The sequence below is a fragment of the Caretta caretta genome, chromosome 5, assembly GCF_965140235.1.
Source record: "Caretta caretta isolate rCarCar2 chromosome 5, rCarCar1.hap1, whole genome shotgun sequence".
NCBI lineage: Eukaryota > Metazoa > Chordata > Testudines > Cheloniidae > Caretta > Caretta caretta.
Window position 1 is genome coordinate 48,394,336 of NC_134210.1, and position 27,351 is coordinate 48,421,686.

The window sequence follows — 27,351 nt, forward strand, 5'->3', positions numbered from 1 at the left end:
TAAAATCACTTTTTACTTATTAATTAACCCAGAGTACGTATTAGTACCTGGAAGGGGGTGGGAGGCTGGCAAACAGCTGCGCATATCTCTCTATCAGTGTTCTAGAGGGTGAACAATTTACGAGTTTACCCTGTATAAGCTTTATACAGGGTAAAACAGATTTATTTGGGGTTTGGACCCCATTGGAAGTTGGGCATCTGAGTGTTAAAGACAGGAACACTTCTTAAGTTGCTTTCAGTTAAGTCTGCAGCTTTGGGGCACGTGGTTCAAACCCTGGGTCTGTGTTGGAGCAGACTGGCGTGTCTGGCTCAGCAAGACAGGGTGCTGGAATATCAAGCTGGCAGGGAAAGCAGGGGCAGAAGTAGTCTTGGCACATCAGTTGGCACCCCCAAAGGGGGTTTCTGCAATCCAACCCATCACAAATGGATATAAAACTGTGCTGGAACATTGCAAGCAAGACGCATGTTTAAAAACTGTTGCTTCTCCAGCTGAGGGGTTAGGAAAGAATAAGCATGATCCCCTACCAAAGATATGGAGGCAGCCCACATTTGTGTTTAGGCATTTACGGTTGAATTTTCCACCTGAAATGATCACATATGGTTCATGGAGGAAAAGGATTCCTCTATATGTTAATTACTCAGAAGACTGACCCAAAAGCATCACTAATTAATTAATTTTTAATCTTGTGTTTTTTAACTCATTCTTAGGATTTTTAAGCTCTTGACAGTATGGCATTCTGTTCACATTTAGACGGTTATGTTCCCAATTGTATTAGAAATGAAAGCTGAAAGTTTCTGCAGAAACTTATGAGTAACCCTAATCAAGGAACTTCTTTATTCATTGTGAGTGAATGGATTTATCAAATCTTCAAGCAAATGCATTTGTTTCCCTTATTTTCTATAATGACGGAGGTGTTCGTTTTTGCTTAAATTTTTTCCCTTGGAACAGGAGACCAACTGCATTCCTGTAGTAGAGCAAGTTATATTTTTAAAATATAAAAGTTCTATCTGATTAAAAAAATCTTAAGTTTTAATTATATTCAGTGCATTGGGTTTATTATTTGTGACATTTTTTCAGAAGAGCCAAGACCAGCTGAGTAATAATCTGTGTGTTTTTTGGCTCTTGCCTGTCAGAACACAGAACAGGAGTTACCGAGACAAAGCAGACATCAGACTAACACCTTGGGTGCTCTGAGGCCAGCAGGAAGTGGGGAGTGCCAGGCAGACCTGAGACCATTTCAGCACATTTTCATACTCTCTCCACCCATGCTGGTGCAATCTACCACACTGTTGGGAACCACTGGCCCTGCAACTGCAACAGAGTAGCTAGTCTTCCCAGCTCAAGCCAAAAGCACTGTTCCCCATGTTTCAGTGATCACACTAAACTCTGTGCAAGGTTAACTGTCACTTCCATTTCAGTCAGTCCAACAGTAACCATACTGGTACTGGCAATGCCTGGTTGTGAGAATGTGTGGGGGAGAAAAGCAATTTAGAAGCTGCACCAGTAATAGACATTATAAATACCAATGGATTTAATGACTTTTCCCCAGAGAAAATGCCTCACCAAGCCTACATTTTAGATAATTTCTCTCTCCTTACCTCCTTCCTTTGCCCACTCCAGTCTTTGTGGCTTCTTCCATGCTGCTCCCTATGCTTGGATTGATCTCCTTATCCCAGCACATCAGGTTTCAACCCTCTCCTAATTAACATTATTTCTAAAGACTCAGTTTTTCTGCAAGAGCTTCAAGCATTAACTCATGTCAGTCAAATGCCTTCTTTACCTCAATATACATAAATGGGAGGAGAATGATGAAGACATTGGTGATGAAAAAACAGTAACATTTTAAGGTAATACTAATTCTGGTCTATTAATGTGTCTTTGACACTGTAGGCTCCTCTAGGTAGGGCTAGTCTTGTATAGCACAGAGCACATTATTAGTACTTAAATAATAAAGTAAATAAATATAAATTAATAGCTTAATTATAATTGAGAAAAAATTATTTATTGGAGACATGAGTTTAGTTCTCCATAGGATTTACAGATGCACAAAACAGAAAAGGTGAGCCATAGGTAAATACCTTTCAGCTGCCTAGTGGGACAAACAGAAACTGAAGACCATTTTGTTTACAGAAAGGCGTGTCCTTAGGAAAAAAAAGACATCAGCTCACTGCACTGAAATGAACTGTGGAAGCAATAATAAAACAACAGGCACAGCACTGTCAAATCAAAGTAGTTGGAGATCTACCAGTGTAAACAGAATAAAAAGAACAAATTTAAACATGTAAAGAAACACCAGAGGGGGAGAACATGTGACACTGCAAAAACAAAGTTGAAGGAACAAAATGTTGCTGATAGCAGTGCAGAAATTGATAAGGAGTAAAGGTTTAAATGGACCTATGAAAATTAACTATAAGAATCCCTGTCTGACTTTAAAGCACAGTGAGATTAAAGTTTGTTTATGACAACTTGAAAAAGGGTGAAAAGTTTTATGGTTTGAAGCAACATAAATGAACATATTCTACTCAGAACAGGAGGCAGAGTAGATGGCTACACAGAAAAATGTATTTTGGGGGTGCTGTCACCACAAGAAACCTGTGTAAGATTGCATTGTTTCCCTTATAGCATTCAATGCAAGGGATGCTAAATATCTTAGTGTCCCATTGTGTAGAGTGTAGGATCAGAGAAGCCCATGAAGACAGTCAGCCTGCAATTAAGCATCAACCTATTTCTCCAGTTATTTGGGAGTAGGGTGACCTGATGTCCCGATTTTATAGGGACAGTCCTGACATTCGGGGCTTTGTCTTATATAGGCGCCTATTACCCCCGCACCTTGTGTCCTGATTTTTCACACTTGCTATCTGGTCATCCTATTTTGGAAGGAGAGGACCTACTATAACTAGGGGAGAATACAAGTGTTTCTTCTGAGAGTTCCCTAATGAGGGTGAAGAGGAGCAGCTGCTGTCCTCCATAGCTCCGTAGGAGATACAGAATCAAGTGGTGGTGGTGGCAGCTCAGAGGATGTCACTAATGTGTGGGATGCTCTACCGGTGAGATGGGCTCCACTGAGAAGAAATTGGGCTGTGTATCCCACCTTGAAGTAATTTTATGATCAGGACTGAAGGCAGCAAACAGCAAGGAAGCATTACTTATTGCAGGGAAGAGGCAAGGCACAGAAGCCTGAAAGAAATGGGGAATCTAATAGTCCTGGAAATACCAGAAAGGGAGCAGCATGGGGAGAGCAGAGGAGGAATAAGGATGTGTGTGTGGAGTGGCACTAAGAGGAAATGATTATATATCAAGTGCCCCTCTCCTAACTTAAATAAGCATCTATTTTTGCTGCAACCCTGTAGCTTGCCTTCGTTCAAATGCCAGTAATTCCACCACCAGAATCCTCTGACTTGCTGTTTGTGATGTGCTAAAAAATTAACTAACCTCATTCCAATAAGAGAAAAGATTTACAGTAGAACCTCAGAGTCACGAACACCAGTTATGAACTGACCAGTCAACATACCACATTTGGAATCAGAAGTACACAATCAGGCAGAAGCAGACCAAAAAAACAAATGCAGTACAATACTGTGCTAAATGTAAACTACTAAAAAATAGGGCTGTCGATTAATCACAGTTAACTCACACAATTAACTCAAAAACATTAATCGCGATTAAGCATAGTTTTAATTGTGCTGTTAAACAACAGAATACAAATTGAAATTTATAAAATATTTTGGATGTTTTTCTACATTTTCATATATATTGTATTCTGTGTTGTAACTGAAATCAAAGTGTGTATTTCTGATTATAAATATTTGCACTGTAAAAATGATAAACAAAAGAAATAGTATTTTTCAATTCACCTTTTACAAGTACTGTAGTGCAATCTCTGTCATAAAAATGAAATTTACAAATGTAGAATTTTTTTTGTTACATAACTGCACTCAAAAACAAAACAATGTAAACTTCAGAGCCTACAAGTCCACTCAGTCTTACTTATTATTCAGGCAATCACTAAGAGACAAACAAGTTTGTTTAGATTTACAGGAGATAATGCTGCCCTCTTCTTATTTACAATGTCAACAGAAAGTGAGAACAGGCATTTGCTTGGCACTTTTGTAGCCAGCATTGCAAGGTATTTACACGTCAGATATACTAAACAGAAGCCTTAAAAGAGCAACACTCTGATCCGGAAACTACAGAACCCGAACCACCAAAATAGAGAATGAAAACTCAGATAATGAAAATGAATATGCATCGGTCCGTACTGCTTTGGATTGTTATCGAGCAGAAACCGTCATCAGCATGGACCCATGTCCTCTGGAATGATGGTTGAAGCATGAAGACATCTGGCAAATAAATATTTTGGGATGCCAGCTACAACAGTGCCATCAGAACACCTGTTCTCACTTTCAAGTGCTATTGTAAACAAGTATCAGTGGATAGCTGTGTTAGCCTGTATCCACAAAAACAACAAGGAGTCTGGTGGCACCTTAAAGACTAACAGATTTATTTGGGCATAAGCTTTCGTGGGCTGGAACCCACTTCATCAAATGCATGGAGTGAAAATTACAGTTGCAGACATTATTATACTATGCTTATTATGCTTCATGTGTCAGTATAATAATGCATGCATCTGTAATTTTTACTCCATGCATCTGATGAAGTGGGTTCCAGCCCACGAAAGCTTATGCCCAAATAAATCTGTTTGTCTTTAAGGTGCCACCGGATTCCTTATCGTAAACAAGAAGTGGGTAGCATTACCGCCTCCAAATGTAAACAAACTTGTCTGTCTGAGCGATTGGCTGAACAAGAAGTAGGACTGAGTGGACTTGCAGCCTCTAAAATTTTGCTTCTTTTATTTTACTTCTTTACTGTTTTATTTCTGAATACAGTTTTTTTTGTTCATAATTCTACATTTGTAACTTCAACTTTCATGATAAAGTGACTGCACTACAGTACTTGATTTAGGTGAACTGATAAATACTTTTTCTTTTGTTTTTTACAGTACAAATACTTGTAATAAAAATAAATATAAAGTGAGTCCTGTACACTTTGTATTCTGTGTTGTAACTGAAATCAGTATATTTGAAAATGTAGAAAATATCCCAAAATATTTAAATAAATGGTAATCTATTAATGTTTAACAGTTTGATTAATCACGATTAATTTTTTTAAGCGCTTGACAGCCCTATTAAAAAAATAAATGGAAAGCAACATTTTTCTTCTGCATAGTAAAGTTTCAAAGCTGTATTAAGTCAATGGTCAGTTGTAAACTTTTGAAAGAACAACCATAACATTTTGTTCAGAGTTACGAATATTTCAGAGTTATCAACAACCTCCATTCCTGAGGTATTCGTAACTCTGAGGTTCTACTGTATAAACAGGAAAAAGAAACCCTAAAATAATACTGCCAAGACTAGAAAGTTTGGTGGAGGCTATGTCATGGTGCAGGGCTGTATTGAAGTTTGTTGGCAAGTTGCGTTTCACTCACGGTGAAATGGACAGTTATGAAGGAATATTAGGACTCGAAAGTGATCCAAGTAGGGACAAAGCTTTGGAGAGAATTTATTTCCAATCAGGATGACTGAAAACACACATCATATTTTGCATACACCTCTTTCAAGAAAAGCAAATGTGTAGCACTTTAACCATCACAGTCATCTGACTTGAGACCAAAAGAAAAAATGTGGAGTAAGTTGAAAAAACTACCCAAAAAATCCTACTGTTAATTCGCACACCCAAAAATCCCACCCGAAAAACTGCCCTAAAATTGCATATTTTGAACAACGACTCATGTATGTGTACCAAATAAACAAACAAAAACCTAAACAAACAAACACCTAATGGTGGAAATAGCAAATAGGATTTTTGCAGTCATTCTTTCTTAGGAAAAAAAAAACCTGTTCAGTTTTAGAAGGACTAAAGTCAGGAGCCCCATTTCATGATTTCTTCACAATTCCAATAAGACTATTAAATGACAACAAAAACATTTAATTAAAACTTAACACTTGGTATCATTACTGCATGGCCTTAAAATAAGCTTCTGAGACTTTCACAAGTAAAAATAGATTTAACTATTCTTTTACCTCTGCTTTTGTAGATATGTCTGTTTTCAAATGAGAACAAGGCAAAGTATAAGAGTTATCTCAACACACAAATGTTGGGAATGAAAAAACCCTACTGGATAATTGTACACATTCCCCTATTAGTGCAGGATTTAATCCACAGAGAGAGGGCATATCAATGTAAAACTAATATTATCTTTGATCCTAGTGAAAAAAGCCAGTATGCAGCAATGAGTGCAACTCTTATTAATGTTAATAAGAATTCTACAGATGCACCAAAGGGACAAGAGACACCACAGTTAACTAAGTCAGAAGAAAAAGGATTTAATTTCATTGAATTCTGACTGCAAGGGATCACTGTGCATACAAAACGAGAGATACAAAAGGGATAGGGTACTCTGAAGTTAATAGTACAAATGAGATTATCAAAGAGAAACAGAATAAAAGACCAGAATTTACCCTGGCTTCCCATCAATGTGGCACCTAACCAGGGATGGCTATCAATAAATACAAGATACCACTTACAATTGGGATTGAAGTGCTTTACAGTCATGCAGCCCAGGGATCAAGAGGCTAAAACCAGGAGTTGAACTCTCCTTTCCCTAGTGACAGAGTACACTATATAATTTCTTTCTTTTTTTTTTTAATAAAAAATGAATATTATAAGTAGCCTACTGTTAAGTACTGTTAAAATCCAAAGTGCTCTGTATGGTGGAAAAATCTCTTACATTTGTGTTTAATAGACTTGTTGATTCCTCAGCAGATTATAAACTTCTGGGATACATTTGGCAATAATCACATCTATGCACCTATTGGCTGCAAATTAAGTTGCTAGAGGACCACTTAACTCAGGCTTATTATATCCTGCTGTGAAGTGGAGAAAGGTTGGTTCTTTCTTCTTCACTTCACCACACTTGGTTCCATCACCAATAATGTACATTTACAGAATAGCTATTTTAAATATCCGGTACAATTCACATAGTAATTTGTCATATTTATGATTTTCTTGGGTACTTGATTACACAGAATCCTTCAAGAGCAGAATCTTTTCAGTTTTCTCTACATATTTATCACAGACACCTGGAGTATAATATTGCCCCCATTGAAGTCAATGGCAAAATTCCCATTTGACTTCAATAGGGCCAGGACTGCAGCCAGAAGTGTGAAAATGTGCCCAACCTCACAATTAGTTTATCAATATTAATATATTACATACAAAAACTGTGTTAGGAGTATTAAGTTTGCAATGTCAAGCACTCAAAAGTTAGAAAACGCAACACTGAAGTTGCTCATACAACCTTAATTCACCCATCTCCCCTTTGGCTTATGCATTAGATACAGTCTTTAATTCCTTGATCACATACTATTCTTCTTCCACAGGGTGGATGAACCTCAATGAATGTGTAGCTATTCAATATTTATTTTTATTATCATCAGTGAATGTGTGATGACATGCCTTATTTACTGCAGACAATCCCATCTCTATACCGAATACCGAGCTATCAGACTCTTTGTGGGCTTTTTTATGGTGCTCATAGTAATATCTGATTTAGTGGATTTCTTTTCATCCCTATTATCATCCCCATTTTGCAGTTGGGGAATTAAGGCACAGAGATGAAATTGTCAAAATTGTTCACTGATTTTGAGTACCCAACTTGAAGCATCTTATAAAAAACATTTTTGCTATGAACAGTTTGCTATTCATTCCTGCTTCACTTCTTGAGCAAAATCCGTTGTGTGCACTGAATGGGACCTGTTTGGAGAATTTTTCTTTAAGCTCTACTGAGCATATCCAAATGGTGATTTTCAGTGGCTTATAATTCTGCTAATTGTATGGATTTTCACATGGACAGCAAAAGACACCTCCTGGCCCAGGGCAATGCCTCGACCCCCCGAATTTCAAGTCTCTGCTTCAATGCTTGGAGGCACTAGACCTTTTAATAAAACACTTGTAAGAATTTTTCAACATTGGGAAAATAGCATATTTTTCTTTAACATCCTTCATGGAAATAGCCGAACCATTTTTATTGAAATTTATAGGTGGGTTGGGGGGGCGGGGAGGGGGAGTTAAGCCTCAGATAGACACCTGGAATAGGAAATTTCAGCCCAAATGGTTAAAGTTTTGCAAATTTACTAGCAACTGAAAAGAGTCTTCTAATGGAAAGTATTAGGCAATGTCAGCTCCACCTATAATTACACAGGCATGAGTTCAGAAATAGACTTGGAATTTCTCAGATGAAGAACATACATAACACTAAGGCCTTTACATGGATAGGCAGGTGAAAAATTATCCTAAAGAAATCCACAGCTACCAGTACCAGAGATTAAAAATCAGACAAGAATATTTACCTTTTAAAAAAATCCCACAATAAAATCATTCATTTTTAGTTAAACACTAAAACTGCATTCATGCTGAGCTTAGTCAAACATCAGAAAAGAGTTAAACACAACACTGATTACAATTCACTGCTATAAGGGTGTGGGGATAATTCAGTATTCTTTTGGGATTCAGAAAGCAGTGAATTACCCCAATAAATATATTTGTCATGACAACTTTACTGTGCCTCCTCCCCACTTTCCTACCCCCCTGGGGCAGGCAAAGGACTCAAGAGCCAAGGCAAATAACAAGGATAGCAGGCAAACAGGCTAAGTGCCTCAACATAGCATAATGTTATGAAAGGAAGTCATTGATAATCATAGCCTCTCCTTTAACTTAACAGATCAGTCAGACTGCAAGCTGTCAAAAGCCCAACTTTTTTTGAACAACTTTTCACCACTAAAAATACAATATGCTAAAACATTAACAGATATTATTTTGGATCTCTGATAGGTAGGTTCCTACTAGTCTATTTGCTTAGAGTGTGTTTTATAAGGTAAAGAAACTATGTGGCACACACATCCTGGACTGGAGAATAGAGATCAGAGCTTTGGTGTTACACATACTTGAACCAAGTTCAGAGAAGGGTACAAAATTAAGCTCCATCACATACGTGAGTAGAGCATATTCTTGGGCACAAATAAGGTTAAGTACTAGGTACAATCCTCTACAAGTGAGCATCACACACCTCATGCACCTGCTTCCTTACTTTTTGCAGGATAGAATAAGAGTGAAGTATGGATGGAGAACAGGCAAAGGTCTAAGGAGATAGTTTAAGAGTAATCCTCAGCCACCACCCTTCATATGTCACTTTACTTAGATTATAAACTATCTGAGGCAGGGACCATGTCTTGTAGGATCAGAGCCTTAGAACAATGGGGCCCTTATTTTGGTTGGTGCCTATGAGTTCTACTTTAAGACTCATCTCTTTTGTAAAGCACTTTGGGATCCACAGGTGAAAAGCAGTACACAAAAACTCAGTATTATTATTAAAAAATTAAGATATTTTAACTATGTGATCCATTTATTGGCTTTATTCCTATTGCTGAATAGGAGGGATTTGGCGGCCATATAGGAACACTTCCCACCATTACATAATTAAATTACAACCATCCAAGTACAAGAATAAGCTGATCTTGATAAATGTACATAAAATACAAAAGATAAGCCAATAGAATCATAGAATATCAGGGTTGGAAGGGACCTCAGGAGGTCATCTAGTCCAACCCCCTGCTCAAAGCAGGACCAATCCCCAATTTTTGCCCCAGATCCCTAAATGGCCCTCTCAAGGATAGAACTCACAACCCGGGGTTTAGCAGGCCAATGCTCAAACCACTGAGCTATCCCTCCCCCAAATAGACCCAGGGGGGTTCCCCAAATGCATAGTTTTAATTACTTGCTGAATCTCTAGGCAGCAACAGAAGACGTACATCCATTTGTTTCTGTTAGTTAGAGTTAGGGAAGTTCAATACTATTAAAATATTTCTTAAGAACTTATGTATTGGAAAGTTATTCTGCCAAGTTCAGCATTTTGTTGAATTCAAACTACAATATTTGATTTATCCTTTATTTGGATGTATCCCAGCCTGTCCCACGCCCCAGCACAGCCCTGGCAGGGCAAAAGGAGGCAGGGGTCTCTGCACACTGATCCTGCCTGCAAGCACCGCCCCTGCAACTCCTATTGGCTGGGAATGGAGAACTGTGGCCAATGGGAGCAGAGAGGGACGGCGCATGGAGCCATGTGCTGTGCCCCCCACAGGGGCGCATTGGCCCCTTCCAAGAGTGGCGTGGGGCCGGGTAAGGCAGGTAGCCTGCCTTAGTCCCGCTGCACTGCCAACTGGGAGCCGACCAACGTAAGTGCTGCCTGGTGGGAGCCCGTACCCTATACCCCTTCCTGTACCCTGAACCCACTCCTGCATTCCAAGCCCCCACCCCAGCTCTGAGCCCCCTCCCAGAGTCAGCACTCCGATCCCCTGCCCCAGCGTTGACCCCCTTCCTGGAGACAGCACCCCATACCCCCTCCTGCACCCCAACACTCTGCTCCATCCTGGAGCCCTCTCCTGCACCCAAACTTCCTCCTAGAGCTTGCACCCCTCACCCGCTCCTGTACCCCAACCCCCTGCCCCAGGCTCAGCCTGGAGCCTCCTCCTGCACCCCAAACCCCTTGTCCCCAGCTCAGAGCCTGCACCCCCTCCCAAACCCCAATCCCCTGCTCCAGTCCAGTGAAAGTGAGTGAGGGTGGGGGAGAGCGAGAAATGGAGGGAGGGGGATAGAGTGAGTGGGGTGGGGCTTCCAGGAAGGGGAGGGTAGATCCTGGGTTGCACTTAAATTCAAAAAGTGACCTTGTGCATAAAAAGATTGGTGACCACTGTTTTAACCTAAAATAATAACACTGTATTCCAGATTTCTCTCTGAATAATGTCTATGCGCCTAATGTATATCCCCCTGTGCTATTGAGGATTCCTGTAGAAAAAGAACACTGGCTGACAGGCTCAAATGAACCTTCTCTTTAAGCCCTTTAAAAAATAGTTTAATCGTTGAAAGGGGAACATCTATCAGCAGCTGTGTTAAACCACAAACAAACAAAGACACCTGCCAATATGCAGGTCACAGGGTCACAAGCTCCATTCTTTTGATCCACAGGGGTTTGAAATTTACAACAGCTCTGGTTTCTGAAGAACCTGGAGAACAGGATTCTTGTCAGTTTCAATCCCCTGCTGATTTACAAGAATAGAACTGGCAGGAAGAACTGATGGATAGTGACAGTAGCATCTATGCATACACAAACTTAACATCCTCCGTTTGCTGTTGACGCATTCAGATGAAGAGCGGAGATTGTTACACGTTTGTAGCCTTTGTTTTACAGAGCTACTAATGAAACATGTAAAGAGAGAAATTTAAGTATTTTATCCCAATTTTGTATTGCAAAATTGTAAATTGTAAATTGCTAAGGATGTGATGTGCTGATACAGCTGAATAGATGAATATAAAACTAGGCCAAGATTTTCAGACAAGACTAGTGATTTTGGGTGCTGAAGTTGAGACATCTTAATGAGACCTGATTTTTGAAAGAGCAGTTGGCTCAGTATTTTCTGATAATCAGGCTCCCTCACAGATGTCTGAAATCATGTCTCTTCTGAAACACAGTATTTGAAAGCAAACAAACAAAAAAATAAAGAAAAAATGTCAATGATTATGCTATCACCTATTATTAAATTATTTGAACTCCACTGAGTGCTGTCCACACACATATCAATTCTCCCAAGATAAGGCTGTAATCAGGTCCCATTATAAGCTCAGTTTTTAGCTCCTTTACAACTTTGGCTAGAAAAATTGGTTTGGTTTGAAGATTTCCAAATTTACTTTGAAGACAAAGAATTGTTTTGTTATCTCAGTTTTTCCTCTCAATATTTATGTAGCATTACAATATCTTTTCAAATGAAATCCACTGGTCTTGGTTTGCAGTATATAGATATGCTTATTGATATTATTTAATATATCTGAACCACAGAAAACAAATGTTGAACAATTTGTAACATACCCAGAAAAGGTTACTTAAAAAATTGCCATGATCAAAATTCGCTAGCAGAGGGCATGCCAAAAGGTGTACTGCCACTTGCAATCTCGTTTTTACAGAAAAATGTACATTTATATTCTGTATAATCTTTCAGCAACAGAACTTCTAAAATATTTCGTTTTTCACTTAAAAAATTCCTAAATTGTATTCTCTTTTCTGGAAATCACATGCAATTGTTCTGGAAAGAAATCAAATTTTCAAAAATATTAAAAGTGGTGTAAATATCAGAGCCAAATTTTGCTGTTTAAACAAAAACACTTGAAGGACAGCCTTTTAAAATGGTTTTAAATGCAAGAACAATTATAAATTGATATCTCTGAAAGAATACAGGATCCTGAAGGCTCCAGCTCAAGCTGTGTTTATGCAGGATTCGGAAAACGAAGATCAAGAGTCACATAGGGAAACTGGGGACAGTAATGGGAAAATAAGGGAAAGACAGAAGCAGTAGAGAAAAAGTGAGTGAACCAATCATTCATACATTTAAAACTTATTCTTTTTAAAGATAAATCATGATCACTAGAGTCCTGTGCGGATATAAAATTTGTATCTGTATATCATCTGTGATCTGCAGAAATGATCTGTGATAAAGCAGATATCCGCAGATTTGCAGGGCTCTAATGATCATCTAATACAAATGTCATACTTTGTTTAATAGAACTATGAAAAGCTATTTTTGTATTTTATTTTCTTGTATTTTACTCAATACATCATAATTATGGAGCAACAGTAGCTACTCCACGGTTTAGATTGATGCTAGTTTCCCATTATAAAACTAGTTTTTAAGCTCCCCACAATTTATATCTAGGAGACCAGAAGGAACAGAGATTGGGGTAGGGAACTAAGAGGTCACATGGACCCTGGTCTAAAAATGGGGATTCTGGAGGAGGAACACAGAAGGGGCATGGAATAGGGGTGGGGGACAAAGGGAAGTAAGACAGGGAAAGTGAGTGCTGGGGACCAGAAAAGCCATGAGAGAGTGTAGCACACTGAGGGTGGCACGAACAAGGCTGCACAGGGGACTAAGATGAAGCATGGAAAAGAGGATAAGGATACCAAGAAAAATAAAAGGGTGCATGGAAGAAAAAGGTATGGGAGTGTCTGGAAAGGAGCGTAAAGTACTGGGAGACACATAGGGGCACAGGACCTGGAGATGGCAGAACAAGAGACATTAAAAAGATGTGATAGGGACTAGAGTGGGCATGGAGATAGTTACAAGGAATCAGGAAAAGGCACAGAGAAGAATGTAGAGGACCAGGATAAATCATGGAGGGGGTGAGTTATAGGTAAAAGTGTGAATAAAAGCTTTATATGTTTACAATTTTTTAGTCAAAAAGGATGAAGGGTTATATGGCTGTGGGAAGGCTAGACATTGTACCACTGGGGTGTTTCTGAATGTGGACTTTTAAAAAAAAAAAAGCCAATGTAAAAAAGAAGCTGGATTCAAATCAAACACACTTTCAATCTTAACCCTTTCTTTTTTAAAATTTTGTTTATTTGAACCCCTGCCTGTAAGGTGTTAAAATAATGTTTGCCAGTATGATTCATTAAATGCACAATTTTACATTAGATGTAAAACTTGCTTGAATGAGGTTTTTCTGTCAGTTTTAGCAACCTGGAAGTATTTCTATTTTTGGTACTCAGTTTCTGTTTATATTATATGTTTTGTTAACCCCTTTCTTCTTTATATTTAGGCCAGGTCTACACTATAAATTTATATCGGTATAACGATGTCACTCCGGGATGTGAAAAATCCTCATGCCTAAGCAAAGCAGTTATACCAACCTTAACACGCCCACCCACCCTCCCGTGTAGGCAGCACTACACCAATGGGAGAACTTCTCCTGCTGTCATAGCTACCGCCTCTCATGGAGGTGGAGTTATTAAGCTGACGGGAGAGCTCTCTTCTATTGTCTTAGAATGTCTTCACCATACACGCTACAGCGGTGCAGCTATACCAATGTAAATTTGTAGTGTAGGCCTGCCCTTACACTACTTATTCATAAGTGATTTTGAAAACCAACAAAAAAAAATCACAAATCCTTGTCATTGTTCTCTGCACTGTACAATATTATGTAGCTAAAGTTTACTACATTGATTACACAAATATAAGGCATGACTTTCTTTTTTGAGTGCCAAGTTTGTAATAATGTTCCACCAACATACAATTTGCCTCCTCTTTTTGTAGCAAGATAATCAAAATGAAACTAAACCACTATATCAGTGATCCCCAAACTGTGGCGCGTGCCCCGCTATGAGGGCACAGAGGAATGTTTGGGGCAGGGCAGAGTGGAGCCCAGGCCAGACCCCACAGTGGGTGGGGAGAGAGCATGACCCAGCCCGATCTACCCCAGCTCTGCTCTGGCCCCACCCCCAGCTACAGCCCCAAACACAGCCCAGCCCTGGCCCCAGGTTGCAGCTCCCGGCTGCAGTCCCAGCCACAGCTCCAGCCCCTGACCGTTGCCTGGTTCCTGGATGCAGCCCCAGCCACAGCGCCCGTGGGGCGTGGACAGATTACATTATAGCTGGGGGGGAAGCATGACATTAAAAGTTTGGGGCCTACTGCACTATATGCAATTAAACCTTGAATGTATCTCTACACTACATACTAAACATGGGTTTGTTGGACCTGGACTTGTGGACTTGGTGTTCCCCAAGCTTCCACACTGTATCGCACAACTTGATTTACAATTCCTGGAACCAGCTGTCACGGGACCATACTATGCAGACCTTCTGACTCGGGTCCGCAGCTTGACCTGCATCCTGCAAAAATAATAGGACTTGGACCAGTCTCACAACAGGTCTTGGGCTCTGACATACCCCCTATTCCCCCACGAAGGATCCTAGGACCTAAGTCCTAAGTGCTTGCTGACTTGAATCTGACTGATGTGTGTGTGTGGATGGAAGGGGAGCAGGGACTGGATTAAAACCAGAGTCAGAGCCTAGGCTAAGGCCATGTCTACACTAGAGAGTTTACAGTGGCACAGCTGTACTGATTCAGCTGCATAGCTGTAAGATCTCCCATGTATGCTGATAGGACTGGGAGAGAACTCTCCTGTCGACATAATTAAACCACTCTTAATGAGTGACAGTAGCTATGTTGGTAGGAGAGCATCTCCTGTCCATATAGCACTGCTCACACCAGTGTTTCTGTCAGTGTACTTATGTCACTCAGGGGTGTGTTTTTTTCACACCCCCCCCCCCCCGTGATATAAGTTATATGGACAAAAGTGCTAGTGTAGACATAGCCTTAGTGTGCAGTACAGACATGCCCGGTCATGCCAGAAAAGCAGACTGTCAGAGTCACACATCAGTGCAGAAAGGATTTCGTTCAAAACCACTATGCAGTTCAGAGGTTAGCACATTTATTTTGAGAAGGGCAGGGGACAGTGCAGTGAATGGCCTCCCCCCCCCAAGTCTCTCTCGCTCAGTCTGGAAGGGAGGCGAGAACTGGGCAGAGGATGATTTGGCTGCTGCTGGTTTCCCTCTTTCTGTCTCAGCTCCTCAGTGACCCGCGTGAGTCCCAGCCCCTTCTGTACCGACCCCACGAAAAGTGGGCAGAGCCCAGCGTGCCCAGGACGGGAGGACGCTGCGGCTAGGCGCGGCATGTTTTACCTGTGGATGGGAAGAAGCTTCACTTCCGAGCTCCCCCTGCTCTGTCTCTCAGCTCAGAGCCGGAGGCATCTAACTTCCCTGCTCCCCCCCCCCACACTTCCTGTGTTCTCATTGACCCCCCCCCACCGCCTCCATATTGGTTAAGGGAAACGTCTGTAACTGGAGGAAACACCGAGCCTGTTCCCCGAAGGGCCATGCCGGGGGGAAGGGAGGGAAGCCAGCCTCAACTGACAGCCGCAGTGTGGAGGACGAGGACACGGGGGTGGCGGGAGGGACGATTTGCCTCCTTCCTTGCCCTACCTGGGAAGAGGAACCCGCTCCCGCCCGTCCGACAGGGGCTAGAGGAAAGAGCGGGTGACAGGTCAGGGTACAGACCAGCCTCCCTATTGCCTTAACCGAAGTGAAGCCGCAGCTACGCACCTGGGCGGGCGCTGGCTAAGGACTTGGGGGGGGGGGGGGAGGCCGTAATTAGAAGACACACAACCGAACCAAAATGGCCGTCCTCAGCTTCCAAATCAAAAGCGGAGGCCTTCCCCCGCCCTAGACTACAACTCCCAGGATGCAGTGCTCCATGAGGGCATCATTCCCCCCACCCGTGGCATTCCCATGATGCATCGCGCCATCAGACCCTCCCTGCATCGTGCTCCTCCCTCCAGACTACAATTCCCAGCAAGCAATGCGCCCCCCCTCCAAAGTGGGGCTGCGGGGAGTTGGTAAATAGTAGCAGAGAGCGAGCTCCTGCCTGGAGGAAGATGGCGGCAGCAGCTGCGGTGGCGCTCTGAGCGGAGACAGGCACTCGTCCCTCGCACTGTGGCTCTCGCTGTGGGTCGGGGCCGCGGCGCTGCAGTGAGGGCAGAGGCGGAGAGTCGAGTCACGGAGCCGCGGCCCCGGCAGCTGCAGAGAGGGCAGGCGCGGCTGGCGCCCCCCCGGGAGCTGAGAGGTGTCGCCCAGGTAGAGCCCACCCGGCCGTCGCTCCCGTCCCCAAGGCAGGAAGAGGCTGCTGTGGGCGGGGGCCGCTCGCTGTTTCCCTGCTCGGTGGTGGCTGCGGGCGGCGTCTCCATGTCGGACAACCAGAGCTGGAATTCCTCCGGCTCCGAGGAGGATCCCGAGACCGAGTCCGGGCCGCCTGTTGAGCTCTGCGGGGTCCTCAGCAAGGTGAGCAGCCCCTTCCCTCGCACCACCTGGGGGACTCGGAGCCTCCTCCTTCCCGGGCGGGTGGGGACCGTGTGCACCCCCGCGCTGCCCGGCGGAATCGGGCTAGGATCCCCTGTCTCGCCCGGTTACCCGCCTGTGGGGCAGCCCCGCAGCCCTTTTCGCCTGCGGAGACAGGGCTCTGGCTTGGCTGGGGCAGTGGCCGCATGACCTGGGGGAGCCTGGCAATGAGTCACTCGCCGCAAAACATCCACTCCCAGCCCGCGGGAGGGGCTCTAACGGCCCGCACACACCGCGAGGCCGTCCCCTCCAGCCCGCCCTGCTGCGAGAGGAACCCCCGCAGTACTCCCAGCTCTCCCCCGTCTCTCCGGGAGAAGCTAAGCGCCGCTTTCAGTGCCCTCCTTCCTGTAAACTAGGCGGGGCGGGGAGCCTTTCCTCGCGGGGAGGCTGTGGAGACAGTCTTAAAATCCATCCTCCAAACGGATGGGGGAGTCTCTCCTAGCTTCCTTCCCCTCCTAAATGAGGAGGCATCCTCGGTATGAATGAGCGTCCCCTTGTCCCTTCTTTCTCGATCCCCCCACTTTGCACCCCACCCTTTGACTCACCCTCCCCAAGTGTAAATTTTGGGACAGCAGGGTCTGTAAGTAGAATAATTCTCATGCAGAATGTGAGTGCTGGCAGCGAGGGCATCTCCATTCATCAGGTTTTTGACTGGAGCTTGGCAATCCTATCCTAGGTAGTGTGCGCTGCGGGCTAGGTTGTATTGATACTTGTGCTGACTGATGTAGGACTACACGCTGAGCCTGTGTGGGGAAGAGGGAGAGTTCTTGGGGTTGCAGAGGAAATGCTGCTTTTTTTTTCTTGCCAAGACTTTTTTGCAGGAAGTAGCAGCATGTGATATGTACATACAAATCACTTCCAATCAATAGGGATACGTCAAAGAGGAGTGGCATGGGCTTTAGTCCCAGCAGCAAAATAGTGCAATAAAATACCCTTGCAGTGGGAGATCCGAGTGAAGGGTGGGGAACAAGGGAAAATTGCGGGAATGCTTGCTTAAAAAAATTTTTTTTGCTTATGTTGTGGGGGGCATGGGGAAGGATTAAACCTATTTCTCCCTTTGTATTACTGTGAATTTAATAAATCAGTTTGACGTGTGTGAGATGAGGTTAGGGAATTCAGTTTTAAGGAGTGTTTTAAAGACTAAATATTCTGAGCGAACACTTTCGGTAGCAGAAAGTAGCTTTTTAATTCTCTGGATATTTGGGTATATATTGAGATGTTGTTTTTGTATCTCTCTGTCACTTTACACTGTGAGGAGGGGTTTAAGCTAGAACTGAATGCATGATCTCGGTATCCCATGACCTGTGAACATCCCCTGTATACTGAAAAACCTATGGTACTGTTTCTGTGAGAGAGTAGGACTCTGTTTATGAACTCTTTCCAATTAAAAAAATGTTTGAGCTCATAGAGGGGAGCAATGTTGAGGAGAGGAGGCAGGCCTTGGCACGCTGATCTGCAGGGTCTCATATCTGATGTTGGGGAGGGACAGGAGGTATGTTACAGTAGGTTTTTTGGTTTGGAAGTGTGGTTTATTGCCTGAGATTTCTGCAATGTTACCACCTTTTTAGGTGATCCAGATCATTAAGTAGAAATGATCTGGTATTTGTTTGTAGTACGCCATCCATTTTAATATTGGCAAATGAAATGGAGTCTAAAATTGTATTCTAAATCTTAATGGTGGGTTTTCATGTATGCTAAATCCCAAGGTGTTTCCCAAACATCTGTGTCTTATTATACACGCACTATGTACAATTTTGAGTTTTGTTTGTAGTGCTTATACTTATATTACAGCTATTGTCTTTTCTGTTAACCTCCAAGTGAAAACACATAATGAAAAATAACCTGAATTGTGAAATATGATAAAACCTGTTGGAGTGAACCTGCTAGAAGGTATTATGAGTGACTGTCTAACTTTAATTTCTTTGCTGCTTAATTAATGTCTTCTGTAACACCTGCAAGGCAAATGAGTTTAACTGAAATTATTGCATAATAACGTGTTTTGTCAGCAAATAGAGATTAAATATAAAAAAAAGCTTTTTAAAAACAAGACTCCAAACCAGTAATAAAAGGTTGCATTTCTTTGCATTCCCTGTGGTGTTTTAGGTGCTCAAGATTTCATCATTTTTGCAGGAGGGAAAAGCCTGAGCTTATGGCTTGTCTATAGAGGAAGTTCAAGGGGAAGTTAGTGCAAAATAGTGAGGATGTTAATTTAAAGTGCAGTAACTGTTCTGCACTACCCCCTTGTGGTCATTCTGGTTCTGTACTAAGAGTGCTTGAACCTAAGCACCACAAAAGCACTTTTAGTGTGGAAGAAGTGTGTCCACATGAGGAGCTAGTGCAGAATAGCTATTTTAGGGTCTTCTCGCGGTCTAGATAAGCCCTCATTATTCCACAAGTAAGGGAAAAAGAAGCTAAATTTTAAGTTTTTTGATTTTTAAATGTATTTAGAATGCCTAAATTTTCCCATACATTGTCCTACTGATTAGAAATTTTAACCATTTGAAAAGCACTTTTTACAATGTGTGTATTGTTCATCACTTAAAGGTGGATACAAACTAGGGAAGATTTTCAGGTATATCAGACATTTTAGTTTGTGTCACATGTAAATAAATTCACTTGTTCAAACAGTTAGAATTTTCTTTACCAGAGATCTTTTCTTCTGTCCGGTATTACATTGAAGACATAATGGTGAATTTGGGAAACTTTTTCAGAGCAACAGACCAATGTCATAAGCACGAGATTCTGATTAATAAAAGCTGTTCAAAGGTACCATCTAACTTGTGTTAGTGGAGGAACGGCTCTCTTCCCTTTTCCCATTCTCCTGCCTTACAATGAAAGAATCCTCCTGTTATAATGAAAGAAATATAAAATATTTTTCAGCATTTCCTCATCTTGTTTCAGTGATAATTTTCATTTTAGAACCACTATCATGATCTACTAAACATTTAAGAACAATTTTACGAACAACATTTTTGTACTCACTTTCCCATTATTGCTCTTTAAGTAGTATATCCTCTTCTAACTCGTTGTTGCTTTGAGCCGAATAATTTAGAGAGAACTTGAATGCCAAAGTATGTGCTCATTAGTCAGGGTGTACAGTGTTAGTACCCAAAAGTGACTTTGAGACTCTGGCAAATGTTAAGTTACTAGTGTGAAAACGGTGATTTTTAATGTACAGAACTGTATTTCTCCATTTATATTGCTGTAAAGGGGGATTAAGGGAGCACCTTGTATAAATGAATCTTTATATGATCTAGAGGATGAGACTCTTTTAAAACAGTATCTTTATCTTACGGAAACAGTTCTTATGAAAGCTCACCTTCTGTTTTACTTAAATAGAAAGTTTAGCAACATTAAAACCAAAAGATTAACTTCTAAGCCTAGAAAAGATAAAACCTATATTTTTTACCAATTAATAGTTCTAATTTTTCACTAAACTTCTTTCTGCATCAGTGCTCTTAATTGTAAAGAACATTTTGTTTTAGTTGGGTGTGATACCGCTTTTACAGACGACATAATTTTAGTCTTATTGTTAATGAAGCAAAATTGGCTTAAGGTACTGTGCAACACAAATGGTTGATGAAAAATGTTGAGAGTTCTGATCAAGGGGATAGCAAATCCATCATTTGGGGAGAAATTTGAAAAACTTTTTCTAGTTTTTAAATAACGAAATTTAATAAGCAAACAAGGTGTCTTCTCATCAGTATTTTTACTATTTTCAGACCTTGCTCAGCTTTTTGAGATTTATTTCTTTGTTCTCTACAGTGGACCAACTACATTCATGGGTGGCAGGACCGATGGGTAGTTTTGAAAAACAACACTCTAAGTTACTACAAATCTGAAGATGAAACTGAGTATGGCTGCAGGGGCTCGATTTGTCTAAGCAAGGCTGTTATTACGGTAAGCATTATCTCAAAGTTGATGTCTTTCATGTTTCACTAGAGCTTTATAGATAGGTTTTTATTTTTATGGACAAAAAGCTTGGTGAAAATGGCTAAGGAAAATGATTTTTATGATGGTATGTCCTCTTTTGTCAGTGGTTTAAAAGCAATATGTTTGCAACCGAACAGGGAACATATGTAAGATAATAAAGAATAAATATGCAGTCTAGGATGGAGATCATGATTGACTTCTTCACTCCTCTGACACAACAGAATATTCTACAATAAAAGTAAAGGTCGTCTGTGCAGTAGACGGAGTTTTCTTGGGAGTTGACCCAAGCCTGTGGAATGAACTCCCATGGGGAGTAGGGCCCATCACAAACCTAAGCAACTTCTGCTCCAGGTGCAAGATGTTTCTGTGACCTTGTCTACTCTAACATAAATATAGCTCTGTGTGTGTGTGTGTATGCCTGCCCATGTCCATTCATGTAAATGTAGAAATATTAAATTATAAAGTCCAGAACACTTTACTGTGAACACTTCTCCCCTGTCGAAAGGATGAGAAAACGTATGATGAATGTTAGTCACGCTGCTTAATTGAACTCTTGGAAGGAACTCAGATACTACAGTGTCTAGAATCTAATAGAATAGAATTCAAAAAAGTGAAACCGCTCCAGCAAGCCTGGAAACTTTGTGGGTTTTTTTAGCTTTAGGAATATTATCGTATGGTTTCATGTGGTTTAATACTATATAGAGAGCTACAAAATGTGCAGCAACTTTGCAAGGATAACGTTTGATGGGTTCAGTTGAATATTTGTCATCCTTTGAGTGAGTTATGTGATATGGGAAATACCAGATAGTGTTTTGTAGTATAAAATTGGACAAAAGCAGCAATGCTTAAACTTTCTGCAAGCCCAAAAACCAGAATGTGTTCAGTTTTTATAGCTGTAAAGTGGGGGTGAGGTGAGAATTTTACTACTTATAAATATACCTGTCACTGAAGGTATTTGATTGGATTAACTATAGAAACTACTAATTTTGAAAGGTAGATTTGAAAAAAGTAAGACTTTTCCATTTGGCTGTTCGGCAGTTACAGACATCCATCATCTAAAATGATTGTTAAAAATAGCATATTATGCTATACTTAAAGCTTTTTTAAAAAATGGGTACCTTGTTCTGACCCACTAAGGAGCATATGGTGCACAACAGTGGGCTATACAAATACTCCTTTACTGGATATACTTTGAACACTAATTAAGGCCGGGTCTTAAAAAAATTTACCTGACACTTATTAGTCAAAAAGGCAAACATGATAGCCAGTGGTAGACATGAAGTGGGATAGTGGCAGGAAGGTGGCCTTAGAGAGCTCTAAGTAGAGTGCCTTGTTGAGAAGCAAGGCCCATCCCTAGCAGCCTGAAATCTAGTTTCTGTGGTGGATAGTACTGAGATTTCTATTAGAGTTCTTAAAGCAGGATCCAGCAAAAAGGGAAGTTGGAATCTTTCATATCTGCTGGCTAATAGGTGTCTAAACTTGAAGGTCAACATGCATGCATACAGCTGCTGGAAGGCAGAAGGAGCTCTCCGTCTCCCCTCGCCATCTACAGCTTCTTAGCTGCTAGAAGGTACAGTGGACTCTTCACCACTTTGCCCCCTCTCAGAACCTCTTGAACATGGTAAGGAAGAGTGGGGAAGAATTCTGCTACTCCATTTTTGTTGGTAGGGAGTACATCTCCCAAATAACTAAAGTGACTGTCCCTGTTGCTCAGTTTTATCAGGATTATTAAATTGACGTGATTCTTGAGTTCCACTATTTTGGCTTTTGAATTCTGAAGGGCTTCAGCAAAACTGAGCAGAGTCCTGTTATTATCATGCTGCTGATAGCAGGCAAATCTTTGAATGTTAGTGTAGGCGCTAGGAGCTCAGGAAAACTATTACGTCAGTTAACTTTCCAAATGTTAAAGAAGTGTGCTGTCTGATACTATCAAGGGCTAAAAATTCTTTAAATCAAAGCTTATTCAGAAATTGTTGGCTTAGGCCCCAGTACTCTAGAAGGAGTGCTTACCACTTGTTCTGGTTAGTAGCAAGTCAGCGAGCAGACTCTTTAACCCTGAATTATTGAGGAAAGCATAGACTAGTTAGCTGAATGAGCCTCCAAACCGGATTTTGTTTCACAGACTTTCTGTGGGCAAGTTCAGACATGTGAATAGATGTTAGAAGCCTCTTCAAATGCCTCCTTATGCAAGGTGGCCAAGCAGTGGACTGGTAGGTTCTCATTTTGGGTAATATTTTAAGAGTTTCCGCTTACGTGGATTAAGCATAGGTGACATGGATCTTGAGTAAAGTATGATGCTCCAATTACAATTTAGTATGGCTAATTTGTTTCATCAATATAAAATCTGAATAATGTAATCAGAGTATGTTTAGGCTTTTTAGAACTGGTTGAGCACAATAACGTTGGGATTCCTAAGGGATTCTTGTTACATAAAAAGTAGACTGAGGTTGCACATGGGTGACAATAACTTACATTTATAATTACGCTTCAGTCACGAGTTTCTTAACACAATAAGGGTAGAAAATGCAACTGAATGTCAGTCAAATTAAGAAATCTAAAATGTGCATCAGCTATAAATAGATATTTGCAAGGAAATCTTAATGTTGGCCCTCAGATTTTCTTTTAATCGTCACAACAGAGCTAGTTGGCTTGTGTATTTATACTCAAACTCTATATAAAAACATTAGTAACTGATAAGATAAATAGATGAAGAAGGGCAGAAGACTTGTGTATCAGCAGAAATTGTTCTCTACTGTGTCTGGTCTATGATTGCATCAATGGAAAGTGGAAATCTTGACTTATCTTGACTTCTCACTATCCACTAGTGTTTGGCGATGATACTGAATTGACAAAGTCAGAATCTTTATTAGGAATATCTACTTGTACAGACCTCTATTAGGCTTTAAATTTAACCTATCTTTAGTGTCTCGTGATCTTGCCAGATCTCATAAGTTAGGCATAGTTAATAGTTGTGTACAAGTTCTTAATGGCAAACAACAATGCAGGAAGTGGAGTGTGCGACAGTCTTTCCTCTGAATTGATATTGAAAGAACTGCCTCAGCATGATGCTAGATGGCACTATACTAATAGGTGATATCTTTGGTCTGAGACATAAAACATTTGTTATTAAAGGACAACTTCCATGATGCTTTCTTGAAAGAAAAGGTACAGGTTCTCTTATGTGATGGGCAAATTCACATTTAGGTAGTCATGCATATTCAAAACTTGCCTGCAGTTTCAACTGGAGACCTTTTCTTTTTTTCTTTTTTACTTCTTTCTTATAAAGGATTATTTAGTGCTTCTTGTTCAGAATGACTACATTTCATGGATCAGTAAGCTTTTAAGGGTAGAAAGTAACTATCCAGAATTATGGCAGTACTTCCATTGTAGCTTACAGTATTAAGAAAACAATAATATTGTGCATGCTGAAAGAAAAGGAGTGCTTGTGGCACCTTAGAGACTAACCAATTTATTTGAGCATAAGCTTTCGTGAGCTACAGCTCACTGCATCCGATGAAGTGAGCTGTAGCTCACGAAAGCTTATGATCAGATAAATTGATTAGTCTCTAAGGTGCCACAAGTACTCCTTTTCTTTTTGCAAATACAGACTAACATGGCTGTTACTCTGAAACCTGTCATTGTGCATGCTGGTTACTGAGACACAATACCAGCCATGAGACCTGATAACATGATTGTAAGGGAGCCACTCTCCCCCCCCCCCCCCCCAACCTCCTCTTCTGATCTCTTCTAGATGCTAGCAATGCTAGTATATAGAATAGAGTTTACTAGTGCTTTTGCTGGTATTAGTTCTCTTTGTAGTGGGGAAACAGCCCTCCTCAAGCCAGTATTGCTCGCCAAGGCAGGAGAGTCCCTGAGCTGTCCCTTCTAGCAGCTGACCCCTCTCTCCCTGCTGAGGTCTTTTTAAAAAAATAAAACCACAACTGTAGGTTACAGATTAGATCTTGTGCCTCATTATTGCTTTGAACACTGTCCAGGAGACTTCTGTTCTGTTCTGCAGGAGGCCTCTGTTTTTGTGCTTCATACCATCACTGCTCATGTGCAAAAGAAGGACAAATTGCTGTTAGATTTCCATAGCACCAGCTCTCAATGGTCATATGGCTCAGCAGAATGTGTATAGTATTACTATAGTCCTAGCTCTAGTAGCAAGGATTGCATTACTACTAAAGTTGCTGTTTTCATATAATATAGCTTGTAAAATTCTTTGAAAACCTTCAGAATTAAAAAAATGCCCATTTTATGAGGTGTGCCCATTGTCAGAACAGCCCTTCAGCATGGAGCTGAACAGATGATTTTACTAAACATTTGGGAAAATGTCATGTTTGAGAAATCCTCAGAGAATCTTAAACTCTAATGGTCATATGCTACTAAACTTTATTACAAGAAGTAACTGATGCATGCAAGACCTGCCCCCCATATCATTGCTCCAAATAATCTATGACTTCACTGCAAATGGGCTTCTTTATTAAAACAGTGACATCATGCAGTTTTAATCAGCAGTGATTCCTATATTCTACTGTAAAAAAACTGTTTTTATTTTCCATTTGGAAGACCAGACAAGACTTGTCAATTTTCATGCAGTTGTATAGATTTTTCTCTATTTTTGCTTATATTTACACTGAGATTGTTGTGACCAAACCAATAAGAAAATTGTGAAATGGATAGACACTGAAGTAACTGAATAAGTACCAAGGACCATTCTTGAGGTTTTTCGTAACATTTTTTTGTCATATTTCTGTATTGTAAAGAGAGATGTTTTAGATTTGGACACTTAGTGACTGCACTTGGGACATGAGTAATCATCATAATTTGGTATCTCAGGGAATACAAAGAGATTGGAATAGGTGACAATGTCCTCTTCATTAAAGTCTCTAATTTGTTTATGCTTACCAAAAGCAACTTTTTCTACAGACTTGGTAAATACTCAAGTTTTTCAGCAAGCTAACATTTCTGATTTCCTTTTCGTGACCTAATTTATTTCTGGATTATTTACAGTATGTTCTTGGTTACCACTGTGTATTGGGAACTAATGGTGAAAGCTAAAAGGAAATATAGGAAGAGGCAGTGAAATCCTTCTTTAAATAGACTGGCTTTTAAAACCGTGAGAGAGGATGTCCTGCATTTGTCAATTTGAACACATACAGATGAGTTTTCCTGTGTGAAATCCCTTTCAGAGAGTCTCCATGTTTTAAAACCTGAAAATATAATTTAACTCTTGATTTCTACTTGCTTACTAGTAAAAATAAGAACCTGGGGTGTCAGAACTACTGTTAAACAAAAAATATGCTTAGAACAACAATTAGATTGACATGCATTTTCTTTTAAGTAGTCTTGTTTATAAAATACAATTTCAGGACTTGGATTAATTAAAGTTGGAAAATTTAAATGGAAACTTGACTTTATCCGTAGTTCTAATCTCCTTAAAGTTGTCTCTTGTATTTCATTTTAAAATGTATACAATGGGAAATTCAAAATGGGCTACTGGATTTATTCAGGATGAAATTAAGCAATTTTATAAGTGCATTTAAAGGATGAATAAAGATGAACTTCCCAGGTAGCCCCTTAAGTGAATCTGGGGATTAATTTTCTCCAACTTGCACATCCTGAACTCCTGAATGAGCAATATTACTAAAAAAGAAATTCCAGTTAAAATATAAATATACACTTATGACTGTTGTCCACTGGTAGGTTTGATTAAGTTTGTGCAGTCAGCTAGTTAAATTAAATGCAATCATCATTTAGCCTTTAGTTACTACGGTGGTGGGCTTTATAGAAAAGACTTGAATAGATCAATGCTATGTGTTCAGATAACAAGGCAGTGGATTTGTGTACCAAAAAAAATACTATTTACACTAAAGAATAGTAACTCCTTTCCAACTCCTTAATTTGTAAAAAAAAATAAGCCTATAAAGGCTGTTTTAACAAATATTTAGCATTTAAGTAAACAGTTCATTTTTTCCTGGTTTGGTACAGCATTTATTCAGCCGCCTCTTTACTAAACAGAGGCCCTGAACTAATTTAGAAATGGAGACTATATGGGCTGTGAAATCACTAACTAGATTCTGAGGCTTGTTTGACGTAGAAGGTGATTAGGACTTCTAGATTTTAAGGCATATCTTAAATAACCAAATGGATATTTCCGGATTTGAGAGGGTGTAAGATGGAATTGGAGAACTGATTGTAGACAGTGACCTTCGAAATAAGAGGAAGATGGGACACTAGTTGGAGAGGCAAGTGGGGGTTGGGGTAGGTTCTGAAGATGAGAGCAACTAAAACATGCTTGTATTATCAGGGGAAAGAAGCAAAGGAGAATGAGGGGTTAAGGAGAAAAGTAAGGGAAGGGATGAGTGGGAGCAAGGGAGATTTGGGGATAGGATGGGCTGGGGTCACTGTGGCAAGTGGAGCTTTCTACATGAGCCCCTGCCTTGGACAATTTTTGTTTAACAATCATATTTTCCTGTTTTAAAAATGTTTCTCTTTCCTATTTGCATATTTCACACAACAATAGGGAAACGGGTAAAGTGGTGGTATGCACAAAATCTGAAAATGAGAAATGGTTTTTG

The 27,351-nt window shown here is 40.6% G+C and overlaps 2 protein-coding genes across 6 annotated transcripts in view; one reads left to right on the forward strand and one right to left on the reverse strand.

Moving 5' to 3' along the window:
- The window catches only part of POLK (DNA polymerase kappa), a 66,619-nt gene extending 50,469 nt beyond the window's left edge, over positions 1-16,150 (reverse strand). The window contains exon 1 of one of the 4 annotated variants that reach the window (XM_075128524.1): positions 16,046-16,150. The gene's annotated coding sequence lies outside the window, so the exon portion shown is untranslated. Of the gene's footprint in view, positions 1-2,078; positions 2,167-15,625; positions 15,729-15,925; positions 16,006-16,045 lie in introns of those variants that run through there. The other 3 variants (XM_075128525.1, XM_075128523.1, XM_075128526.1) reach the window with 3 other exon arrangements.
- A 157-nt stretch (positions 16,151-16,307) lies between these two features.
- CERT1 (ceramide transporter 1) overlaps positions 16,308-27,351 on the forward strand; it is a 159,175-nt gene continuing 148,131 nt past the window's right edge. For both annotated transcript variants that reach the window (XM_048851577.2, XM_048851580.2), the window contains exons 1-2: positions 16,308-16,780; positions 20,603-20,737. In XM_048851577.2, coding sequence (XP_048707534.1) covers positions 16,685-16,780; positions 20,603-20,737 — 231 coding nt within the window. In that variant the 5' untranslated portion in view covers positions 16,308-16,684. The remainder of the gene's footprint in view (positions 16,781-20,602; positions 20,738-27,351) is intronic.